A 26,029-nucleotide genomic window follows, 5' to 3' on the forward strand; every position below is an offset into this window, starting at 1 on the left:
TTCTGCAGAAGCAGTTTCAGTGTCCTTGGCATGTCCGGCAGGAGGTGGGACAGATTTGGCAGTTGCTGGGTGAATCCCCGCGGATAATTCATTGTTACAGGGAGGCGAACAATGTTGCTGACATTCTATCTAATGTGGGAGTAGCTCATCCTGAGCATAAGGTTATGGTTTATGACCACATCCGAATGATTCCACAGATGGCTCGTGGTGCAATCCGGCTAGATAAACTAGGAGTGCCTTCAATTAGGAAGTTCAGGATGTTATAGGGTTTGGACTTGCGTAATGTCTGCTAGTATTGTAACTTTTGGTTCGAATTAATAATATTGCTGCATTTATTTAAAAAAAAAAAAACCTACATTGAATAACGGTATTTTAAAGAAATTAAAAAATAACTATATTTTTCAATTGAAAAGTGAGCTACAATTTGAGACAGACGAAAAAGGAAAACAAATCTATCAAAGTGGGACGAAAGAAGTAATACGATTTCTCGAATGATTGTTTTCATCGTTATTGTGGAAAATTGTAATGCACTTTCTCGAGAAAATTGTAATGCACTTCTCGATGATTGTCTTCGTCATTATTCTGAAAAATTGTATTGCACTTCCTTGGTGATTGTCTTCATCATTATTGTGAAAAATTGTAATGCACTTCTTCGGTAACTGTCTTTATCATTATTGTGAAAAATTATAATCCACTTCATCAATTGTCCTCATCATTATTGTCAAAAATTGTAATGCACTTCCTCGATGATTGTCTTCATCATTATTGTGAAAAATTGTACTCCCTCTATTCTATTTTAATAGTTCTAGTTTTTTTTCACACAGTTTAAGAAGTAGTTAACTTTATTGGAAAAATAAGTTTAAATTGCCATTTTTCTAAAATATCATTACATTAAATAGAGTACAACTTTATATCAATTATTCATGGAATATGTATGGTTAATTGTGAGAATATGGATGGTTTTCAAATTTTCACTCATGATTTGTAGAAAATGATGACATCGTTTGTTTCCCTACTAATATAAATAAACTTGAAAGACTAACAAAGTTGGCTTTTCATATATCAATCTGTTTTGAATAATCTAAATGTGTTAAATAGAATAGGTTAACAATCTAATATTAAAAAAGGTAATTTATACTAATAACAACCCACATTGAATAAGAAAATTAAAAGATAACTATATTTTTCAATTAAAAAATGAACTACAATTTGAAACAGACGAAAAAGGAAAGCAAAACTATCAAAGTGGGATGAAAGAAGTAATACGATTTCTCGGTGATTGTCTTCATCGTTATTGTGGAAAATTGTAATCCACTTTCTCAGTGATTGTCTTCATCATTATTGTGGAAAATTGTAATGCAATTTCTCAGTGATTGTCTTCATCATTATTGTAGAAAATTGTTGTTGTGGAAAATTGTAATGCACTTTCTCGGTGATTGTCTACATCATTATTGTGGAAAATTGTAATGCATTTTCTCGGGAAAAATTGTAATGCACTTTCTCAGTGATTGTCTTCGTCATTATTGTGGAAAATTATAATCCACTTCATCAATTGTCCTCATCATTATTGTCAAAAATTGTAATGCACTTTCTCGATGATTGTCTTCATCATAATTGTGGAAAATTGTACTCCTTCCATTCTATTTTAATAGTTCTAATTTTTTTTCACACAGTTTAAGAAATTGATAGGTGCCGAACCTGTACAATAATAATTACCTATTCAAGAGAAACACAGATTTTGGATATAGCGGCGAGTAGGGTCGAATCCACAGGGACTGGGGAAAATTCATTTCTTTTGAGTCAATATAACAAAATTGGAGGATTTTTAGTAGGGTGAAAATGAAAACAAAATAACCGAAATCCAAAAACTAACTTATCAAGTGCAATCTACTAGAAATAGCAATTAATAAAATTCTACCCAAATGATCAACTGCTCAGGTACGGTCCAATTAAATGATCATCGATGCACAAATATTTCATCCATTCGTCACTAGATTGGTTATAGTTATCAACAAGCTCTGACAACCAATTCCTCCTTACCTTTTCGACAGTCAAGGTACGACCGTTGACTGCTTCTCTAACCAAATAACAACCCTAGGTACGACCATAGGAATTTAATTATTCAGTTGCATTAAAACTAGAAGAACCCAACCCTAATCAATAAACGCACTAAGAGGGTTTATTTAAATTAGATCTTGCATTCCCCCAACATAAAGCCAATTATGGTGGTTGTCACTAGTTATCAACTAAACGAACAATTACGGATTCAATTTAGTTAATGTGACAGTAGGTTATTAAATTAAATTAAATACCCGACCGTTGATATTCAATTAATAAAATACCCATGAGCAATTAATCCAGGAAACGCATAAATAGTAATGAATTGAAAGAAATAATGAAAATTCGATTAGATCTCACAGATGTTATGGACCGCGCCCTCGCGTCGGCTTTTGGGTAGAAGAGAAAACTAGCCGCTTCTCATCATATCACTCTCCCGTGATTTAATTGATATCATCCAATTATTTACCAATAATCTGGGAGAGACAGAATAACAACGGACCCGAAGAAAAATTCTAGCTTCACTTTGTTTCGTGTTTGTACCAAAGCAAAAGGTAAAAGCCCCTGTCTCACGACAGGCGTCTGAGATAAACGAAACAAAGACGGCAGACTTCAATTCATCTTCCAGGGTTCGCAAACGAAAGCTACTCCCCAATTGTCTAAAGCTAGTGCGAAAAGTCCCAAGAAAAAGAAGACGTCTGACCCTAAAAAGCAAAAGCTAAAAGCTAATCTATCAATTAAAACATGAATCTGGCTTTCTTTTGATTTTTGGTCTTTTGTAGCCGCCAGGAGCAATTCACAAAGAGTCCCTGCTAAGCTTTACTTTTTTGGGGTTTTAATCCCATGCGTCTGGTCCACGTGGACCCAACCTCCTAATTGCTCATTTTGCGCTGCAACCAATCTCGCGAGTCAAGCTTTTAGGTGTAACTCTTCAGTTTCTGGTATGGGCAAGCCATGAAATAGAGAATCTTTTGGATATTTGTGTCGTGAAAACACTTTTTACACCAATCATTTATAATTCATACAAATATGAAATATTAGCAAAATCTCAATACTTAGCACAGTAAGTAACCAAAATTATGACAAAATAACAGTGTAAAATGTGCCCAATAATTGCTCTATCAAATCCCCCCACACCTAGACAATGCTTGCCCTCAAGCATTTCGGAGCTCAGAAGTACAATCAAGAGAGCAAAGGTCATGTAGTAATTTGTACTAACACAAACATCTCAGATCCCTGACAATGTTGCCAAAATTAGAGCACACCAGACAAGTGGTAATTCAAAGAAAATATATGAATACTAGGAACGCTCAAATCAACATCCCGGAATGGCATTACCATAGGCTTGCACATTTATCACATCTTCACCACTCGCAAGTGAATTAAATATACAAATCAAAGGGACTTTAATAAGGTTGTAATGGGGTTTAGGTAAAAGGCGGGATAATAAGGTAAAAATAGGGTGCAGTGTGTCAAGAGAATGTCTAATATCCACCACATCACCACAACGCTTCATCAGAGAAATTTCACGAGCATGGCATTTTCATTTGCCATTTCCATTGTGCAAGTGTCGAAACTCTTCCCATTTTCTTTTTTTTTTCTTTTGTTATTTTTTTAACAAGCGGCTCGCAAGGCGTGGGCACGCCTTGTAGGCCAGAGTCTTCTGCTCACGAGCTTTTTTTCTTCTTTTTTTTTTAATGGAGCAGATGTCTTGCAAGGCGTGGGCACGCCTTGCAGGCTGGAGTCTTCTGCCCACCAGCTCATTGCCGACTTCTCCCCCTTTCTTTTTTTTTTTTAATTTCAGATGCACAGAGCACCATACAACTTCTATTCCGACAACACTTGTCATCTTAGATTCATTTGCCTTGCACAAACAACAGAATTCAGACATCTCTTAACGACACAAGGTTAAACAAGAAAGTCTAAAAAAGTCACGGGTTATCAAACACGGTTAATCAAACAATAGCGAAGGATAAAAGCTCAAATAGGTTCACTACGGGGAGACAAGATGAAGGCATGGTTTGTAGAAAGTTAAAGAAAGTTAAATCTTAAATGCCCTTATCATTTCAAATGCATCCATTTCAACAAAATGTGGTCTCGACATGTACAAAATAGCAAGTTCTAGAATGTCAATACCATGTGTGATACCCACTCAATCAAATAAAAATATAGCAAACAGGAATAATGTGCTCATGCATGGCTCAAAACCTCCCAAAAGTTTCAAGAATGGGTCAAGTCCAGTGTATTCAACACTCAACAACACTGCCAAGGGAAAACAAAATGCATAGTTAGTATATTTACCCACATATCCATGCACCTTGATTGTGTCATTCATCATAGCAACATGCTCCAACATTAACAAGCATAGAAATAAACAAAAAGCCGACTAACTACAATGTTTTCATTTTTTTTCATTTTTCCCATTTTTTTTGTTTTTTGTTTTTGCTTTTTGCTTTTTTTTTTTTAGAGTAACAAAGCAAAAAGAAATAATGGAAGCCACTCCTCCACACCTAAAACCTATATTGTCCTCAATATAGAAAAGACAAATGAAGTATTAGGAGAAAAGAAGAAAAACTTCCCTGACCACCGAGGAAGGAAAACGAGATACTAAGGCGGAGGAGAGTGAGGCGGCTGCGTGCACAAGGTGGTGTGGTGGCGGCGGACGCAAGGTGGAGTGGCGGCGATGGACGCAACATGAACAGGAAAGAGAAAACTGAAGCTAAAACAAAGTGAAAAGGGATTAGACAAGACAGGATAAAGAAAGAAAAAAAAAGTAGAAAAGTGGGGTTAGGAAAAAAAAATTTTCTTTTTGACTTTCGTTATTGAAAGGGTTGGAAGGCGTGGGCACGCCTTAGAAGTTATAGTCTTCTGACCGTCAATTCCAAAACTTCATTCTTTAGGTGTGACGACCTAGCGTGGGCATGTCTAACTGCCAGTTTTCTGCCACAAAATAACAACCCACTAAATGACACTAACACTTAACAAAAACTTCAAACATATAAGAAAACTAAAACAAAAGAAGCCTTGGGTTGCTTCCCAAGCAGTGCCTTTCTTTAATGTCTTTGGCTAGATATCATCATGTTTATTCACGGAGGATAAAATTGTGTGGCTCGTCTCAATGCTTCATCTTCTATGTATCTCTGATATCTCTCGTAAATAGAGTAATCCTTGAGCACATGAGGTATGGTCTTCCCTGGATTAGTAGCTGACCCTAAACAAGTCGATAAGAATATTAGTTCTTCACTTACTCCTCCATCACGAACACTTATTAGTTCGAAATATTTTTTCATCGTGGCTCTTAACTTATTCCTGTCATGAAATCCAAAATCTTCTGGTATAATAAAATCAATTTCACTAATAGGAATTGAAGAATAAGAGTTAGGTAAATATTGATTAAGGATTGGAGGAAATGTCACCACATTTGGAGGTTGTTCCCTGAATTCATCCACTTGAACCAGTTGATGTTGGGGTCTCAATTCTTGCACTTCAACTTTCTTTTCAACTGCATCTTTAGTTTCTTCGTCTTGAAACTCTTGCAGTACCATATCATTTGTCAGGATAATTGCACTCTCATCCTCTTCAAGATCGATGTTAGTCTGTGAGAGCAATTCTGACATCGATGATGGATGTTGCTGTTGATATTGATGTTGAAAATCGATTGGCTTTTGTGCATAATTAAAATTGGAGTTGTCACACCATCTTTGATCATACCCATTTGAATAAGGGTCATGCCACGTTCGAGATTGGGGTGAAAAACTTTCAAACTTATTGAGATAGGCATTCAGGTAATCTTGATATTCAGAGCACATACTGGTTGAATGATCTGTGGCATAACAAATCCCACAAGTTGCAGCAGCCATTTTGTCTATAAGAAAGCTTAGTGAATCTGAATATTGATCATCAGAACAAACACAAGCCTCATTTCCTTTCGTAGAAATAAAATTCAGTCTATTACCAAAATACGAAATGTCAGCAACCATAAAAAAAATAAAAAAATAAAAATAAGATAAACTCAAAAAGAAACAAATTAATCAGGCAACAATCCCCGGCAACGGCGCCAAAAATTGACAGGTGCCGAACCTGTACAATAATAATTACCTACTGAAGAGAAATACCGATTTTGAATATAGCGGCGAGTAGGGGCGAATCCACAGAGATTGGAGATAATTCGTTTCTTTTGAGTCAATATAACAAAATTGGAGGATTTTTAGTAGGGTGAAAATGAAAACAAAATAACCGAAATCCAAAAACTAACTTATCAAGTGCAATCTACTAGAAATAGCAATTAATAAAATTCTATCCAAAGGATCAACTGCTCAGGTACGGTCCAATTAAATGGTCATTGATGCACAGATATTTCATCCATTCGTCACTAGGTTGGTTATAGTTATCAACAAGCTCTGACAACCAATTCCTCCTTACCTTTTCGACAGTTAAGGTACGACCGTTGACTGCTTCTCTAACCAAATAACAACCCTAGGTACGACCATAGAAATTTAATTATTCAGTTGCATTAAAACAGAAGAACCAAACCCTAATCAATAAACGCGCTAAGAGGGTTTATTTAAATTAGATCTTGCATTCCCCCAACATAAAGCCAATTATGGTGGTTGTCACTAGTTATCAACTAAACGAACAATTACGGATTCAATTTAGTTAATGTGACAGTAGGTTATTAAATTAAATTAAATACCCGACCGTTGATATTCAATTAATAAAATACCCATGAGCAATTAATCCAGGAAACGCATAAATAGTAATGAATTGAAAGAAATAATGAAAATTCGATTAGATCTCACAGATGTTATAGACCGCGCCCTCGCGTCGACCTTTGGGTAGAGGAGAAAATTAGCCGCTTCTCATCATATCACTCTCCCGTGATTTAATTGATATCATCCAATTATTTACCAATAATCTGGGAGAGACGGAATAACAACGGACCCGAAAAAAAATTCTAGCTTCACTTTGTTTCGTGTTTGTACCAAAGCAAAAGGTAAAAGCCCCTGTCTCACGACAGGCGTTTGAGATAAATGAAACAAAGACGGCAGACTTCAATTCGTCTTCCAGGGTTTGCAAACGAAAGCTACCCCCCAATTGTCTAAAGCTAGTGCGGAAAGTCCCAAGAAAAAGAAGACGTCTGACCCTAAAAAGCAAAAGCTAAAAGCTAATTTATCAATTAAAACGTGAATCTGGCTTTCTTTTGGTTTTTGGCCTTTTGTAGCCGCCAAGAGCAATTCACAAAGAGTCCCTGCAAAGCTTTGCTTTTTTGGGATTTTAATCCCATGTGTCTGGTCAACGTGGACCCAACCTCCTAATTGTCCACTTTGCGCTGCAACCAATCTCGCGAGTCCGGCTTTTAGGTGTAACTCTTCAGTTTCTGGCGTGGGCATGCCATAAAATAGAGAATCTTCTGGATATTTGCGTCGTGAAAACACTTTTTACACCAACCACCTATAATTCATACAAATATGAAATATTAGCAAAATCTCAATATTTAACACAGTAAGTAGCCAAAATTATGACAAAATAACAGTACAAAATGTGCCCAATAATTGCTCTATCAGAAAAAGTAGTTAATTTTGTTGGAAAAATAAGTTTAGATTGTCATTTTTCTAAAATATCATTACATTAAATAGAGTACAACTTTATATCAATTAGTCATGGAATATGTATGGTTAATTGTGAGAATATGGATGGATTTTTAAATTTTCGCTCATGATTTGTAGAAAATGATGACATCGTTTGTTTCCCTACTAATATAAATAAACTTGAAAGAATAACGAAGTTGGCTTTTCATATACCAATCTGTTTTGAATAATCTAAATGTGTTAAATAGAATAGGTTAAGAATCTAATATTAAAAAAGGTAATTTATACTAGTAACAACCCACATTGAATAAGAAAATTAAAAGATAACTATATTTTTCAATTGAAAAGTGAATTACAATTTGAGACAGACAAAAAAAGAAACAAAACTATCAAATTAGGACGAAAGAAGTAATACGATTTCTCGTTGATTGTTTTCATCGTTATTGTGGAAAATTGTAATGCACTTCCTCAGTGATTGTCATCATTATTATTGTAGAAAATTGTTACTCTGGAAAATTGTAATGCACTTCATCAATGGCTCAGTCAAAACGTAGACAACTACTGTTTACAATTCTAAACACTCCTCAGGTCCGTTTGGATTCCTTGTTTTTGCCTCTGTTTTTGAAAAACAGTTTTTCACATTCTAAATGCTACAGTAAATGTGTATTTCAAAAACAATTCCAAAAACACCATATCCAAACATTATATCAAAAACAACTCCAAATATACATATTTAATATGTATATTTCAATTTGTATATTTCAATTATGTATATTATATATATATTATATATTATTTTAATATAAATTGAAATATACAAATTAAAAATTATATATGTATATATTATATAAATATTTATATACATTAATATTATACATAATATTATATATTATACATAATATAATATAATATACATAATATAATATACATAATATGTAATATTGTATACATAAATGTATAAATATTGTATACATAATATATTATGTACATTACATTATAATATATACATTATTAATGTACTTTCATTATTATGTACATTATTGTGTATAATAATGTTATGTATAATATATAATATACATAATATGTAATAATGTAATAATGTATATTATGTATATTATATTATATATATATACAATATTATGTATATTATACAAATTAAAAATTTTATATTATATATTCATATATTATGTAAATATTTATATAATGAAATATACAATAAATATTACAAATTGAAATATTATATAAACACCATATTTATAATATTATAATATTTATAATTAATATTAATTATATATATTAAATATTTATATATTAAGTATTTATTTATTCATTCATATTATAAATATTTTATTTTAATTAAAATATATTTTTATATATTTATAATATATTTATATAAATATTATATATTATATAAATTATATATTATATTATATATTATATATATTATACATTTATATAAATGTACATTTATACATAATATATATTTATGTATATTTATAATATACATTTATATTATGTATTATGTATATTATAATACATTTATACATTTATATTAATATACATAATATTAATATATATTTATAATATATTCATTTGTACATTTATATAATATTCATTTATAATTTATACATTTATAATAATATACACTTATACATTTATAAATATATTTATATTATGTATTATATATAATATAATACATTTATATATTTTTATATAAATATATTTATTTACAAATATTTATAAATGTATTATAAATGCATAAATGTTTATTTATATAAAAATATAAACATTATAATTTATAATTTATAATTTATACATTTATACATTTATATAATATTCATTTATAATTTATACATTTATAAATATATTTATATTATGTATTATATAATATATTTTTATATAAATATATAAATATATTTATTTATAAATATTTATAAATGTATTATAAATGCATAAATGTATATAAATATAAAAATTATAAATTATAAAAATACTCAAAAAATATGTTTTAAAAATATCTCTAAAAATAATCTAAAAAAATTTACAGTAAAAGTTTTTCATATAGTTTTTGAAAAATAATCTCAAAAACGACTAATCTAAACGGACTTGTATTTCAAAAACGAAATGTTACAGTGTTATTTTTAAAAAATAACCCCAAAAACTAATAATCCAAACGGACTCGGTTTCTATTAAACTTGGCCACGTTTCCGTGGTTGGCCATGCTTCCGTGGTTGGCTATGTTTCTTCCCCTCTTTCCACCATACAAATAATGAGTGTGCTTTGATAGAAGATTATTTGGAAAAATTTTTCCCAAGAATCAGAATGTTCTTCTTGAATGCATCCTGAGCTATTATTAAAGCAACTTTTGATAACATTCCAATAATCCCTAATGAGCTCTCTTACAGTTTTTTTCTTGCTACTCTTGACATTGGCTTCCAAAGATCTTGCCGGAGCTCAACAGCAGGTGGTGTGCCGGTATTCCGCTATTTCAGCATCCGATCAGTCAACTATATGGCTCTCACCTTCCAGTCGATTTGCGTTCGGATTCTTTAAAGAAGGATCAGGTTTTAAAGTTGGAATTTGGTTAGTGGATGACTCAAATGATACTATTGTTTGGACAGCCCAAAGAGATGATGCAGCAGTATCATCAAATGCAATTCTCCAGTTCACCAGTGGAAGGATCATGTTGGCAAGCCCTGGGAATGAGAATAAGTTTATTACTCCCGAGCAGAATGAGCAACCCAAGTGTCCCTCCATGCTAGACTCTGGAAATCTTGTTATTTACAATGAACAAGATCAAGTTATCTGGCGGAGTTTCGACTTCCCTACAGATACCATCTTAGAGGACCAATTTCTGCACCATGACCATCGACTATATTCTAATCTTTCTCCAACCAATCACTCAACTGGAAGATACAGTCTAATTGCGCAATCTGATGGAAATCTTGTTGCTTATCCTGCCAAGGCAGGAGACACTGTTGAAAGTGCCTATTGGGATTCTGACACTGACATGACTACCCCGCCGCGAAGCCTATACCTCAATAGCAGTGGCGCATTTGTGCTGGTTAATGACACGGATTTATCAGCAGTCAGTAACAAGGACAAGTCTATAATCAGCTCCAATTCATCTTTGCAACATGACAATGTAATCTTGCGATTAAACCTTCGTTTTGATGGAAATTTAGTCTTGTATTCTCATTCCCTGAATACAACCAACAAATCTACAACTGTGCTGTGGCAAGCAATTGATGATTTGTGTGATGTGAGCAGTTCTTGTGGTGTCAACACCTATTGCACCAGGTCCAACAATCAACCCCTTTGCAAATGTCTACCAGGTACCGAGAATGTAGCAGATTTCCCTAGTGGCTGTCAGAGGAACTCCACTGGAGCAGTGTGCATTGCGGGGAAAGAATACGGTGACATTTACGACTTTGCATCTCTGAAAGATCTCAGGTTCAAAGATGTCCCTTACTTTGCAAAGATGTTAGGGAAAGAAGAATGCCTTCAATCTTGCTTGGAGGACTGTGATTGTGATGTGGCACTTTTTGACGAGTCACGGGACTTATGTCGGAAATATGCTCTTCCTTTAAGCTACACTAGGATTGATAATACTTCTATCTCAATCATAGCTTTTTTCAAAGTGAAGAAAATCACTGGAGAAGCAGGAGATGGACATGTTAAACCCCCGTGGACGCTGATTCTTGGCCTGAGTTTAGGATTTTTTGCCTATTCAAGTGCTGCTCTTGCCCTATCTGGCATTTTCATATTCAAATTCCGCCTTATGAAGTACAGGAAGCTTTTGGACACAGGAAGAACTGGCTTGACTAAGGAATTCACCATTCGAGCATTCACTTATAATGAGCTGAAGAGGGCAACTAACGGCTTTAAGAAAGAGAGAGAGTTAGGCAAGGGCTCTTTTGGGGCAGTCTATAAAGGAACTTTTGACAATAGAAGCTTTGTGGCAGTAAAAAGATTGGAGAAGGTAGTCGAGGAGGGCGAGAGGGAGTTCAAAGCAGAAGTGAGGGTGATTGGCAGAACTCGTCACAAAAATTTGGTTCGTTTGCTTGGCTTCTGCGCCGAGGGCTCAAAGCGGATTTTGGTATACGAATACATGAGCCATGGTTCCCTCGCAGATCTTCTCTTCCGGACAAAAGGGCGCCTAGACTGGAATGAGAGAGTCAGGATAGCACTTGACGTTGCAAGAGGGATCTGCTATCTCCACCAGGGATGTGAAGCTCCTATAATACATTGTGACATAAAGCCTCAGAACATTTTGCTTGATGAATCCTGGACAGCTAAAATCAGTGACTTCGGCTTGGCTAAATTGCTCCAACCGGATCAAACAAGAACCTTCACAGGAGAAAGGGGAACATTGGGATACATGGCACCAGAATGGAAGACAAAAACTGCCATCACTCTGAAGGTTGATATCTATAGTTATGGGATTGTTTTGCTTGAAATTATATGCCGCAGAAGACACATTCAAGTCAATTTATCACGACCAGAAGAAACTCACCTACCATCCTGGGCTTATAACTGCTTTGCAGCCAGGGAGCTGGACAAACTTATGGATGATGATTCTACGGATAAGAATGCATTCGAGAGGATGGTAATGGTGGCACTATGGTGTATTCAAGATGAACCAGCTCTTCGCCCATCAATGAAGAATATTATCTCAATGTTGGAAGGGATAACTGATGTGAGTATTCCCCCATGTCCAGTGTCTTAACAGCTAGTAAAGTCCAGATCAAAATTTAATCGACAACATCCCGGTCAGAATCCTTTTTCTCAATGGTTTGGTGAATTGGCTTGATGAAATTCCTACTGTGTTGTCCTCCTTTATCAGTTCCCTGCGGTAGCTATTATTGTTTCCACAAATTTGTGAAGACATGTATGTAAGGCAAGTATAACTTGTTTACTTCAGTTTTTTGCTCATATTGTGATTGTTTACACACTTGTTGGCAGAACTTAACGAAACCAGTTGCTGACCATCTTATCCTTTTTAATTTAAGAACATCACAGTGTTATCTGTGCACTGAATTAATTGATGAAACATCGAGCCTAATCCTAGGCTGAGAAATTTTGGTCAAATAATGCCCAGAAAATGTACAAAACCACAGAATCCCAATGCACCACGGGAAAATAGAGATGAACATTGAGGGAAGAGGGTCTAGCAGAAAAGAAAAGAAAAAACTTTCTGAATTTGGACATGATAAAATGGTCTAGCCAGAACTATGACCAACTCAAAGGTTTGAAATGATTCAGCAGAATTTGATCTTTTATTCCAACCTTCAAAAGTATGAAAAAGCTTATGCTAAAACTCAATCAGCAATCAGCAAGAGGGAACAAAGAGAAAATAATAAAGAAACAATCCAATACTGGAAAGCCACAACAGAATGACCATGTAATGAAGCATTAAATTAATCATAATAGAGTTAAACGACACAACACCATCATCCAAGAACAATGGAAAACAAATTCTATAGATGCCAATAGCACCAAATTATCACAACAACGTATCAGTCCTACTAAGATTGTAGCAAAAATAAAGGCTAATCAAAAGAGCAATATGACATTGGCCTTAATCTGACTCCGCATCCTGATATCGCTGGAGGATTTGTGGGCATCTAGCCAACGGCACATCGCGGAAGTAGCCAATGTTATTGGCATGACGGACATTGGAGACCATGCCATTGTTGCGGGTGAGGCAAATGCGGGCGTGGTCACGGCCAGCATTAGGAGTTGCGCATGTAGGGTCTGAGCTCTTGACATGTTCCATTTCACAAATATCATCCCCAGCGTCATATGCCACCTGCATTTCATATTTTCCAGTAGAGTCGGTCGTAGCCTCTTTGGTGAATGTGATTTGGTCTGGATTATCCCTCTTTTTGCACACAAGTTTCACAATGCAACCTGCCAAGAAGATAATGGGATACTTCAAATGTCTTTTAACACAAATTTCTTACATTTGGTAGCTATTCTCAGGTGGAAGGCCTAATCAGGCATAGACATAACCGTTTTGTTTGACGAGTTCGCTTACTTGTGTTTTAGTATACCTAGCTACCTCATATGCTATGACTCTCAGGGAACCTAAATACTTATAAATCTTCTGGTAGTGGTACAAACAAGAATTCCAATTCCTATATCACAGATCCAAAACCAAAAATGATGACCCTCCAAAGACATCAGCAAATTTATCATTGGCAAGCTACAAAATCCAATTTGAATAAACAAAACTATCAGGATAAATCAAATGACCTGAGGGCTCCAAATGCATTTTCACTTTGTCAACAAAACCAAGAATAGACTATGGACGTATAGAAGCTATATTTTGAAAATCAAAACAAGCAAGCACTGCACTGGACAAGTCCACAACTCCTGTCAAAGTACTACCATTTGTCTGTTTTGGACATGTCAAAAACTAAGGCAAAAACTAAGGCAGACAAGTCACTTCTCCTAACAATACCATTAAAAAAGTGAAAAAAAAAATCTACAGAATCATACTACTTAAGCAGAATCAGGACTCCATTTCAGGCCAAACGAACCCAAAAAAAAAACCCCCCACAGAATCCAACGGATTAGTTCAGAACTGCTCGAACATTTAGATCCTTACTGACATCAAAGCATCCAGACATTACACACGAGATCTGAAGATTCTGTCCACAAGATCTAACAATTAAAGCTAAACCCACAATTGCTAGCACAGAGAAACCATACAAGAAAAGAGAAAATGAGTGAAAATGTGAAGGGCTAGGCTTACCAGGGAGATATGTCGTGGCGGGAGTCTCATAACCAACACGGCAAGTGTCACAGTAGACCTTTCCAGTTACAGTAAACGGTTCAGGAATAGCAGCACTAGCAATGACCGGAAGGATACAGAAAGCAACCAACACAAGCAAATTTGCCATCTTCCTTTTTCTTTAGGGAGCACTAGTGACTCTCAAGCTTCTGCTATTTGTTCTTCTTTCTTGGTTGAGTTGAGTTGGGGAATGAATGGAGGAGTGGAGGAAGCTGATGATATAATGGGGGAAATGGATGGAGTCGTCGGTGGAGGGGCAGTGAGAAGTTTGCGTGTGACTGCGTGTGGGAATTGATTGAGGCGTATTTGTGGGCTGGCACACAGCAGTGGAGTCACATGGCGATGTGGGACACACCCTACGAGAGTGAATAATAAGGAAAAATAAAGGGGTAATTTCATTTTAGCCCTTTAAATGAATCAAAAGTTTTAATTGAGCCCTTAAAGTTGAAAAGATTTCACTCTGTCAGTCCCTTAAAGTTTCAATTTTTTGTGTTTACTTTCTAATGCTTGAGTCAATAATTGTATAGCTATTGCTTCAAAAAAAAAATAATTGTATAACTACTTGTAACTTGTAAGCTTCAAGATGAATTAAAATTGAAATATCAAAAATGAATAAATAATGATTCTCACCTTAATCTCTCGCATAGTTTTTGGTGAAAAAATTGCTATCTAAAGTATAGTAAATTAAAAACTTTTCATTTTCTATGTGTAAGTGTAAAGAAATGCTTAAGAAATGTGTTTAATAGCTCTAAAGTCCTTTCCTGTTGATTAAAGAGGAGCAACGGATTATATCTAAACAGATTGTGACATTTTTTTAAATAATTTTGTGAATGCCTTTCTTTCACTTAAATTTGTAATTTCACGTTTTCGCTTCTCTCTCACCGTAACATTTAACCTAATAACTTCACCAAAACCTTTCACCATTAAACTTATACTTCATTTTGACCCCAAGAAGGAAAAAATTAAATGCATGCTTTAATGGAGAAATATAAAGTGTGCCAATATAGTTGAAATTTTTTTTTCCTTCTGAGTTCAAGGAACACTCCAGACCTTATAAAGAGATAGAAAAAAAAGGTCATCTAAATCCATTGAGACGCATTTGGATATCTATAGGTAAAGTATTATTTATGCATAAGCCGCGACAGTAGTACTAAAATCAAGAACTTATTGTTAGTTGGCTAATACCCTATTAGCTAAGTTAGGTGTTGAGGACAAATATAACATTAGTTGATTTAAACATCCCAAGGGCCACATGTGAATAGTTTTTCTTGTTTACACTGGCCACATTACAAATTTTCACTTTCAGGAGCAATTCAAATTTCTTACTACTGTAGGGGGCTAAAATAAAATCAATGTAAGAAAGGGAGGGAGAAAGAAAGAGAGAAGGAGCAAAAAGAAAATAAAAGCGCGTTTAGCGCCACTCGTTCTGATTAATTTCGGTCGGTGGGTTCCACCTGCGCCTCACCTTTTACGCGGAGATCTGGGCGCATTTATGCCATCTCAAAATCAGTCAAAACACTCGAAGCAAAATCAAAATAAAATTACCAGCTAGCATTTGTAAATTAGTTGTAATAACATATTAGTCACCAGCTACTACGTTTAATTTCACATATATTAAGTATACTTGATTAGTTGACATCAACAATACTATGTGCCCTAATTAAGTAGGGTTTCAAATGTTAATTTAAATACAGAGATGCAATAATTGTAATTATACACAAAATTAGATATAATTTAAGTGATCTAACAAGCGGCACCCGTTAGAAAAAAATTTTCATGTAGAGGAAAAGAATTTTTATTTTTTTTACAAATATATTGCTATGAGGTTACTCATTACTGCATAAGTTAAATATTTAGCTTGCCAATGCTACCATATCTGTCAACAAAGTCTCCTTTTTTTTAATAATTTCTCAGAAAATAATTTGTGCTTCTGTATAATACGAATTTCTAATATAAAACAAAATTCAAAGAAGTTGCAAAAGTAAAAACCATAATCCTAATATCAAAAACCACATGTAGGAGATGAAGATTACAAATGTTACTTTATTTTTAAGCTAAGTAAGGATCAATATGAATAAACATGTTGCATGGCCTACTGCATCATCTCAAAAGAAAATGATGCCAAAGAAAAAGAGAGTAAGGATTCAAAAAGTAAAGCCAGTTTTAAATGATAAGGTTTCTTTTTAGCAAAATTTCATGGTATTTGCCCTTTGCCATGTATGACTTTATCAATGTTTTGATAATGCTAATCATGACTTAACAGCATTTATATATACCCGTTTGAATTGCTATTTTTAGAAATTTTTGTAGAAAAATGCATCCTAGTAATTTGATGCATATAAGATAAAAAGGTGATTGACAAATGTGTTTACGAAAAGCGCGTAAATTTTTTTTTGCAAAAAATCGCAATCCAAACAAGGAATACAGCTACTAAAAGGAAAGGAATAAGAGAGAAAAAGAAATACTAGTAACAGTAGTAATAATCCCTCTCATCTCATGATTCCTTTGATTTTCTTCTCATCATTCCGCCTAGCATGCTCCTTTGCGAATCGTGATGGTGGTTGCATCCCACTATCTTGTTCCATAATCCATACTGATTTTGCTAGTCATTTCCCTCATTCACCAATCACAACAAAAATACAAATCAGTCCATGAAATCAAACTGATCAATCCAAAAAAAAATTTAAATTAAATTAGCCAACTGGGCATGCATTTAGTACATCACCTTAATCAAGAAGACTCAGCAAAGGCATGTGAAGTCGATAATAACTCAATGTCATAGTTAGGACCGGGAAAGGTAGAACCATTGACTTAAGAATAATCAAGAAAACTGCATCAGAATTAAAAAGGCGTTGCGTGATTGTTGCGAGTCTTAAAGACAACAAAACTAATAATCTGTGATTAATGTCATCAGTTTTCAATTTTGGGAAGTTGAGATCAATATGGAATTCAGAGCATGTGCATTGCACATGTACTGTTGCAGCATCTCTCTTGGTTTTAACGTAGTTCACTCTTCAATTGAACGATGTAGTTAACTTTTAATTTATCTAAAATATCCATTTTTAAGTTAATGTACTTTGTTATCGGGAAGTATAAACTATTTTATTCAATACTTGCTATAATTCATGTCTTGAATGGTGCAACTTACCAATAATATTGTTATTGTAATTAATGTAAAGGTATAATGATTAATCATACTTTTCAAATTAATGCAAGGATATTTTTTTTTAAAAAAATTATGATAGATTTACTCTTTCAATAAAGTTAACTATTTTTTCTTAAACTGTGTGAAATTTAAAAAAAAAATTATATCAAAGTGGAACGGAAGGAGTAAATATTTTTCTTATTCAACGTGTGTCATTAGTTTATAGAGAAAAAAAATTCAATATGGAAGATGAGCTGATTGTGGTCATATTGCCACATTTGGATTCGACAAGTGACAAGAATTTTCCCATAAACGTAAGCTGTAACAACATTCAAATTCATCTAACCGCACCGAGGACGAATTCGAGGGGCCTAAACACTTTTCAGACCTGGGATTTGCTGGATTGATAAAACTGGGTTTGACAAGCTGGTCCAAGAGGTGGTTGAGTATCATCAAGTTCATACGTCAATTCCCAATCTGCTCAGCCCATGGATTTACACGCAAATGTGGCTGGCCCAAATTGACAATGAACAATTTGCTTGCATCCATAAAACGTTCTTTTTTTTTTTTTTGGATATAATCTTATAGATACTTATAATATAGTATGTACTAGTAGGTGTCAATACATGTCACTTAATTTTATTTAAAATTCTTGCATACATGACATGCATATATACTCGTTAGTGTGTACATTCTTATTGTATATAAGATTAATGATTTTTTAATTATTTATATTTTGAAACGAACTTAAGATTGTATAATTCTACCTCATTATAAATGTTTTATTTTTCTAAGTTAGAGACCAAGTAACTTAAATGTTTCATATGTAAACTTCAATCTTTAACTTAATCTATCAAGTGGTAAATTTTGCTTAAACTTAGTTCAATTAATAGACTAATCAATTCATGAGAAATACTTTATCAATCAAGGTGACATTGAAAAACAAGTAATTTGGTCCGTACTTCAGCCTTAACAGGAATTAGAAACATGCGCCCAATCAAACAATTAGACATTACATTCTAAAGTAAATTATGTAAATGACAAGTACAAGAAGTTAGAGGTTCCGAATTCAAATTTTTCTATCCTCTCCCTGTTTCTTAAGTTCAACTCCTCCTCTGTTCGAAAAAAAATTGAAGCATACTATTGCAAGAAATTCAATTCACTTTTACAAGTTCAAGTGGCAAAAAGTAAAATATTATGAAAATTGGAGTAGCATATCACAATTCGTATCCCCCCCCAAAAAACAAGAAGTTCAGCTGGTAATCACATGCAATAGTAGTATCCCTTAGGTTGCCGGTTCCAACCTATTGTGTTAAAATTGTTTTGCATTCTTCGGTGGGGTTTTGTATAGTCGCAAGGGATTAGTTTGGCAAAGTCGGGACACCCTGCATTGAACAAAAAGAAAAAAAATAAGAGAAAACATCACATTTTCATATCAACTGTTTCAAAAAAAAATACGAGTCCTATGCTCGTATTGGCACTCGTGTACCTATGTCAGTTCTTTAACCTGTGCATAAATTTCCTGGGGTAATTTTAGAAACCTTATTGGGAGGTTTCTAAAATTATCCCTAAGTTTCCATATTGGGAGTTGGCTGCCAAATTCATTCCACAAGCCGTGCCGCTGATGAAGGTATCTATCTATGTGGCAAATTTGGCAAATGTGGATCACATATCCATGGACCAAATAAATAATAAGGAAACTTGCTAATTGTAATAATCTGTCGATCAGGAGTCGCTTTATTTCTCTTGGACCTTTCCTCAAAAAAGGAAAAAAAAAATCTCTTGTACCTGTGGCTTTTGGTTGTTCTCGGAGGTGTTTGGAGCAATTTTAATTGAACTTGTGAAACAAATGCGCATGTGATACAAAATAGATAAATTAAAATATATGTTTGAAAAGAGCCTCCCTCAGCTATTTAAGTAATGGATGGAATATATATTTTTTTATCAAAGAGGGAAAGAGGGCAGATAACAGCATGTGTTTGGATACAAAAATTATCTTAAATATTATTTTACTTGTATCATTAACACAAATTTTAACCCTTTTATATTTGTAACAATTTTTTTTATTTCACATATATCACATCATAAAAAGTACTATAATAATTATATCAAATAATAACTCTACTCTAGTCCAAACACTCACAATTTTTTTCTTCATTGAAAGACTGAGAATTGATAAACTTTTAATCACCGAACTACGTTTGATTATCAACAACGAGACTATTTGGATTGCAATTTTTGTGCAAATTTTTTGTGGAGTTTTTAAAGAATATTTCTTCAACACATTTTTTAACTTCAACATATTTTTTATCTCATATTATATGATACTACATCTCAAAAAAAAAAAGAAAAAGAAAAAAGAGTGCTGTTCTGCAAAAACTCTGAAAAAAAAAAAGTTTTTCCATCCAAAGTGATGTCTGGGCATGGTAGCTTCAAAGTTCAAACAGGTAAAGTCGGCAAGAGAGGTTAAACTTCCCCTCTTGACCCTTGACTTTGTACCATTAATCATGAAAGGTTTCAATTTACTTGTTAAATCACTCAACAAAGACAAAGGAGCCCATATGATTTCAGTAGCTAAAGCACTAGACAGAATGACCAATTATCTTGACAACATCCTAATTGATTTCTCACTTTTTTCAACTTTTTACCATCCCCCCTCTTATCATCAGCAGCTAAGATCATCATTATTATTGATTTCCCACAACTACTCTTCTGCTGAATGGTCATTTCTTGGCCTGTTTAGAAGAAGACCTTTTTCTTGGGATGCATTTCCCTTTCAAAGCTTTCTCTCCTCTCTCTTCCTCGGTTGCTTCTGCATCCTCTATAGCTAATTTCGAGCTCCTGCACAACAATTACAGTACAAGTGAATTTAATAATAATAATATGCTACTTAAAACTTCATCAGATTGCAAGTACGAGTGAGTTGAATTTCTTGAATGTTTTTTTCCAATCGAGCAAGTTATTACCAAGAGGGTAACAAGCTGGTTCATCATAAGTTTTTTTTTTTTTTTTTGGTCAGCAACGATATACTTGTACAACCTGCTCTATCCTAATACAGGGGAGGGAACAAGGAGGCTGGTTCATCATAAGTTATTGACTATGACTATGGGTACTCACTGACGAAAACGACCACCTTGGTTACAGAGGTCTGTTGTGCTCTGTAAGCTAATCAGTCCTCGAGTTGACAAACATTAGTCAACCGGATGACATCATTGTCTTTTAGTAAAAGTTAATTTCTTCATATTTAAACAAAAATAGATCATCTAAAATTAGGAAAAAAATTACAAAAAAAAAAAATTGATCATTCATTAGATAGTAGTCTGAAGTGGAAATCTGTCAATTAATTCAAGAAAATTACACAAGAAGAGAAGGCTCCAAACTAAAATACTGTAATTAATTTCATCTAGAGTACTAAAATTTTAACACTTACAAGGTTCTCATTTTAATTTTCTTCCCTACCTAAACCAAAAAGAAGGTTCTCTAATTTACATCTAGACTAATAAAATTTTATAAGGTTCTAACTTTAACTTTCTTCCCTACCTAGTTATCAAAAAAAAAAAATTTTCTTCCCTCCCTTAAAAACGGAGAAAGAAAAAAGAAGGTTCTAATTAAGACATGATTAGTTTCGTTTAACTTTGGAAAATAAATTCAGTCCATTATCATATTGTTATTATTATTTTATGTTTATGGCTTTGAAAAAATTTGACTAATTATGAGGCCAAAGAACCAAAAAACAAGCTTTAGGACTATAGTCCATAGACTAACCTTTCCTCATTATAGGAAGATGATTTCTTCAAGCTTGAGGGTTCAACCTGAGCCCTGTCATCGGTAGCCATTGATTCAACAATGCTCCCACTGAAATACTCTTTCTCCTCAGCCTGCAAATTCCCAAACCTCGGATTCTCAGACATGTACTTTATCTCATCCTCCTCCTCCATAGCCGCCGCCGCCTTATACCCCGCCGCAGCACTTTTGCACAACACCCCTTTATGCAGATCACTACAGTTACTCCTCCTAGCCCCAGCAGGGGTCGCCGCCGTAGTAGTTGTCGCCGGTGGTGGTTGTTGCTGCTGCTTCAAATCAGGCACATTTTTGCCATTAGTAGTGCCCCTAAAAGAGAGCGACCCCCCGCATGCAATGAGCTGAAAAAGCATGGAGTTCCGGCTCAGTAACGGCTCATTTCCAACCGGATCGCCGTCCTCGAACCTCTTGGACGTGTTGCTGGTCTCGTTCATGGCTTTGTCCGAAAGACTCGACGACGTCGTCGACGGTGGAGATTCATTTTCTAAAATGAATTCAGACCTAGGGTTTTTCATAGTTTCTTGAGATTCTTGCTTTTGCTTCTTTTGTTCTTGTTTTTGTGGTCGTTGATGTCGGTGGTGAATTTCGTCGGTGGAGACGCCGCGGGAGCATCGAGAATACTGAGGTGTAGTTGAGGTGGTATAGCAGCTAATCTTTTCTTCATATTCTTCTTCATGATCCAACTCTTCTTCTTCTACTTGACCAGCTTCATTTTGATCATTATCCTCGTATTCATTGTTGTGATGATGAACATGGCCTAGTGATCTGCGTTTTGGATGGCAGTTCGTGATTTCTACAACTCCCGGCCTTTGTTGCACGTTCCCAAGAGGAAGTTGCTGATTCTGTTGTGTGCTACTGCCAACTCGAAGTTGTTGAAATTTTTCTGATGAAGAGAGTAACCAGGTTCATTGGAAACATACACAAAATTAAACTGATTATATAGTGTAAACTAATCCATTCATGATAAAAAATAAAAAAAAATTAAAAAGGGGACAAACATATATAGAAAAGATTAATAAAAAGAAAAAAAATGTTAAGTGTGGTTAAGCAAAAAAAGTTAAAAGTCAGGTAATTAACTCACCTGTGCAACCATCACTGACTATTTCGGACCCTTTGAGTACATATTCTGCTCCTTCTGATGGATAGATGATATCATTCTCCGCCAAGTCATTCCACACATAACCATTTTTGTAGCTCCTATGAGAAATAATTCCCACATATTAATTTCTTTTTTTGGGTTGCAAAGTTAAGAGCACAAGGTACAAATAAATACTACATAAAGCACTGGAATCTTTTTTAAGTGCATACTGTATTCAGAACTTGTAAATGGTTAATGTGCAAAAGTGCCCAATTAGATCATAAATAGTTAAAATCACTATTCAAGATTATGAATCTTAGGCCTACTGAAAATTCGGGAAAGAGGAATTAAGTACCTTTTGCAAGACCAAGAATACAACGAGGGCATGGCTTTGCCTCTAAGAACTGTGAGCCGATCAATGACATCTACACATTATTTAACAAGTTAGTAAAAAGAAGTTCCAAATACCAAAAGGGCTTCCCTATGAAACCTCAAGAATCAAGATTTTGCTTTCCTCAACACGAATTTGCAGCTGTATATATCGCCGATCAAGAACAGATTGTGGATTAGTACCTTTCAGGCGAAGTTGTTGATTAGCAAGATGAGTAACTTCCAAATAATGAGGATGCTCAAGCTGGCCATTTCTGGTGAGGTAATAAACAACTTGAACTTTTTTGAAAGCAGGTCTTATCAACCTGGACTGTGTGCATATCTTCACCCTTTCAGGACTCATGTCTCTGCTTCTTCTTCCTCGAACCTCCATTTTTCTCACTTACAGTTTCTGATCTTTCTCGTTTTTCCCTTATCCCCTCCTTTTTTCTGTTCTTGAATACGAGTACTTAACTAACCCGGGCTACCCCCATTTATGATTGACCTCTCATCACACGACCAAAAAGAAGAAACGCAGAAAGGGACAAAGAAAGTAACAAGGCCTCGAACGGTGCACTAATGTATAGAAACAGAGAAAACTCTCCATTCGGATTATCGATTAAGGGGCATACTATCTACTACTACTACTTGGTTATATTAGGCTATCAGACGGATAGAAAAAGGGGTTAATTTCAGAAACCTCCCTAAGGTTCCTGACAATTTCACTGAACTCTCTTGAAGTTTAAAAAATTATACATACCTTCCTTATTATTTAAAATGATAATTTTACCCTTAAATATTTTAATAAAATTCCCTTATTTGATATGCTTATATTTAGAATGAGTTTTAAAATTATTTTTTCATTCTTTTTCCTTCTTATTCCTTTTTTTTAAAAAAAAATTTCACAAATAAAATTGTAGAATTACCACTATTGCTTCTAGTTTTTATTGTAACCAAATGTTAAACTAGTGATTTTTTTGACGAGTTAATTTTATATGTAATCCAATATTTTTGCTGATTTTTGTTTTCTATTTTATGGTACTAAAATTAACAATAAATAAAAAAAGACCCAAAATCACTACCAAATTATGATAATCGTCAAAAAACTAGATGATCTTAAAATTGTGTAGAAAAATAAATTAAAAACTCATTATACAATGGCATTTTTGGGTATTCATTTAAAAAATTGACCAGGCTAATATTATTTTAAGATTTTGTTACTAAAACTATCAAATTAAGAGAGGTAAGTGTAATTTTTTAAACTTTAGGGGAGCTCAGTGAAATTATCAAAAACTTTAGGGGAGGTTTCTCAAATTACCCTAGAAAAGGAATAAAAATGTGAGGTCCATGTCATTGTGGGTAGTGATGTTTTTCTTACCGTTTTGGTATCGTCTGGATGTGGATTAATTCCTTAGTCCTTTATGATGAATTTAACGAGTTCTTTCTGAAATCAGGTAAGTATCGTATTTGGAAAAACATTTTAGATTAAATTATTAAAGTATTTTTTGGATATGATATATGTTATGTAAATATATAATTGAAAAGATAAAGGTGAATCGATCGACGACTCTGGAGGCATGTGGTGACTAAAAGCAATTTAATCCAAACTTTTTTATTACAAAAAAAAAAAGATAATTGGAAATCATTTCTAGACGCATTCAAACAAAAATTTCAAATAAAATGCTGCTATTTTGCTATTGAAACCAATGTAACTTATTATTGCATTCTGGTCATCGTAAAGTTGATATTTTATCTTTATGTTTTCGGACACTGTTCAGCTGAGCTAGAACCAAAAGAAATTAAACATTGAAGATGAGATAGGAGATTAAATAAGAGAAAATGTGCATGAAAATCAATACCCTAAAACAAAAATCGCTCTACTATAAAACATACTGGACAATAACTGTTACCACTATTCGAATTAAAGACAAGTCCACCGGTAATTGGCTTTTTATGTAATTGATGGAGACTAGAGTACACCTTTTGGTCTTCTTTGAACAAAAAAAAAAAAAGGCTGCTTGTAGTAACTTCTCTTTCAAACTTAAATCCAACAGCAGTAAGTATAGTAACTGCTGGATGGACCTTTGGTTGGTGGATCTGGTGTTGAACTGTATTGGAACATGGCATGAATCAGATGTCTTTGGAACCAATTTGAGGACAAAAACGTTTTCCCCTCTGAAGTCTGAGAAGTTAAAGCGTTTTACTCCCATTAATTCCACTGGCATTGCTTTTCTGAGATATTTCTCGATCGTCTTCAACTCTGCATGTCGGATTGAAAGTATAATACTGCAGAGGCCAGACTTCCAAAAATAGTACAAATTTTGGGGTTTTGTTTTGTTTCACGTTACCTTTATGCCAGAGGGGTCAGCAGCCACCGGAGAAAACCACAACTGAAATATCAAAGTCAATGGAGAGAAAAAGCAAGGGATAATTGCAGAAACCTCCCTTGAGGTTTCTAACACTAACACTTACCTCTCCTATAGTTTCTAAAATTGCACTGACCTCCCCTAGGAGGAAATTGGACCTATTACTAACAATAAATTGTATGATTTTACTTTTATACCATAACTAATTGCAAAAACTTAATGAACGAATTTTAGAAAAGAAAATTCATTTTTTGTTAACAAATTGAATGACTAATTAAACTAGAGATTACTTGTGAGTTTTAGTATCATTAGCCATTGTAAGCAAAAGTTAAAAATGGTGTCAATTGAGGGGACAAAACGACGTACATGTTTCCATATTATGATCTTCAAATCAATCAATTTAAGGTAAATACACATACCCTATTTAAAGTACCCGTTCTTTACAGATATTTTATTTTCAAATATTTAATTTATGATAAATATATTAACGTTTGTAATTACAAATTAAAAAGTGTTACAGTAATATTCTCGTAAAAAGAAAATCAGTAGGTTATCTATTTGATATAAATTAAATATTTTTTAAAAAAAGAAATGGCTCATAAAGTATTAATTTTTTATGATTTTCACCCATTACATGAGTAAAGTATTAGCTCTTTATGAATATTTTATCCTGAATCATTTAATTTATGCTAAATACATAAATATTTATAACTAAAATTGAAAAAGTGTTATATTAATATTTCTACGGAAGAAAAACTGGTAGGTTTTTTATTTAACGAAAATTAAATATTTGAGAGTAAATACAAATCTGTATTTGAGAATAAA

At 33.9% G+C, this 26,029-nt stretch overlaps 3 protein-coding genes across 3 annotated transcripts; 1 reads left to right on the forward strand and 2 right to left on the reverse strand.

The window, feature by feature from the left end:
* Positions 1 to 9,895: 9,895 nt before the first annotated feature.
* On the forward strand, positions 9,896 to 12,581 carry LOC113701205 (G-type lectin S-receptor-like serine/threonine-protein kinase LECRK4). Its single transcript, XM_027221739.2, has one exon. The coding sequence runs from the start codon at positions 10,036 to 10,038 to the stop codon at positions 12,373 to 12,375; it is 2,340 nt and encodes a 779-aa protein (XP_027077540.1). The 5' UTR covers positions 9,896 to 10,035; the 3' UTR covers positions 12,376 to 12,581.
* Positions 12,582 to 13,043: 462 nt separating this feature from the next.
* Positions 13,044 to 14,725, reverse strand: LOC113701890 (major pollen allergen Lol p 11). The gene is made up of 2 exons (XM_027222775.2): positions 14,407 to 14,725; positions 13,044 to 13,559 (listed from the first exon to the last, which is right to left on the reverse strand). Exons 1-2 carry the CDS (start codon positions 14,552 to 14,554, stop codon positions 13,228 to 13,230), a joined length of 480 nt encoding a protein of 159 aa, XP_027078576.1. The 5' UTR covers positions 14,555 to 14,725; the 3' UTR covers positions 13,044 to 13,227.
* A 5,296-nt stretch (positions 14,726 to 20,021) lies between these two features.
* Positions 20,022 to 23,432, reverse strand: LOC113700942 (protein SOSEKI 2-like). Its single transcript, XM_027221371.2, has 5 exons — positions 23,043 to 23,432; positions 22,825 to 22,894; positions 22,473 to 22,588; positions 21,356 to 22,274; positions 20,022 to 20,431 (listed from the first exon to the last, which is right to left on the reverse strand). The coding sequence occupies exons 1-5, from the start codon at positions 23,230 to 23,232 to the stop codon at positions 20,314 to 20,316; spliced, it is 1,413 nt and encodes a 470-aa protein (XP_027077172.1). The 5' UTR covers positions 23,233 to 23,432; the 3' UTR covers positions 20,022 to 20,313.
* Positions 23,433 to 26,029: the final 2,597 nt, after the last annotated feature.

The sequence above is a fragment of the Coffea arabica genome, chromosome 7e (assembly GCF_036785885.1).
Source record: "Coffea arabica cultivar ET-39 chromosome 7e, Coffea Arabica ET-39 HiFi, whole genome shotgun sequence".
In the NCBI taxonomy this organism is placed as follows: Eukaryota; Viridiplantae; Streptophyta; class Magnoliopsida; order Gentianales; family Rubiaceae; genus Coffea; species Coffea arabica.

What these genes read in the sequence shown, in the direction of transcription:
- LOC113700942 (XM_027221371.2), bottom strand. Translation starts at nt 23,232, where the DNA reads ATGGAGGTTCGAGGAAGAAGAAGCAGAGACATGAGTCCTGAAAGGGTG. An exon ending in TCAACAACTTCGCCTGAAAG is followed by an intron (nt 22,895 to 23,042) that starts GTACTAATCCAC and finishes AATAATGTGTAG; the next exon opens with ATGTCATTGATCGGCTCACA. An exon ending in TATTCTTGGTCTTGCAAAAG is followed by an intron (nt 22,589 to 22,824) that starts GTACTTAATTCC and finishes TATTTCTCATAG; the next exon opens with GAGCTACAAAAATGGTTATG.
- LOC113701205 (XM_027221739.2), top strand. Translation starts at nt 10,036, where the DNA reads ATGAGCTCTCTTACAGTTTTTTTCTTGCTACTCTTGACATTGGCTTCC.
- LOC113701890 (XM_027222775.2), bottom strand. Translation starts at nt 14,554, where the DNA reads ATGGCAAATTTGCTTGTGTTGGTTGCTTTCTGTATCCTTCCGGTCATT. An exon ending in CGCCACGACATATCTCCCTG is followed by an intron (nt 13,560 to 14,406) that starts GTAAGCCTAGCC and finishes TCTTCTTGGCAG; the next exon opens with GTTGCATTGTGAAACTTGTG.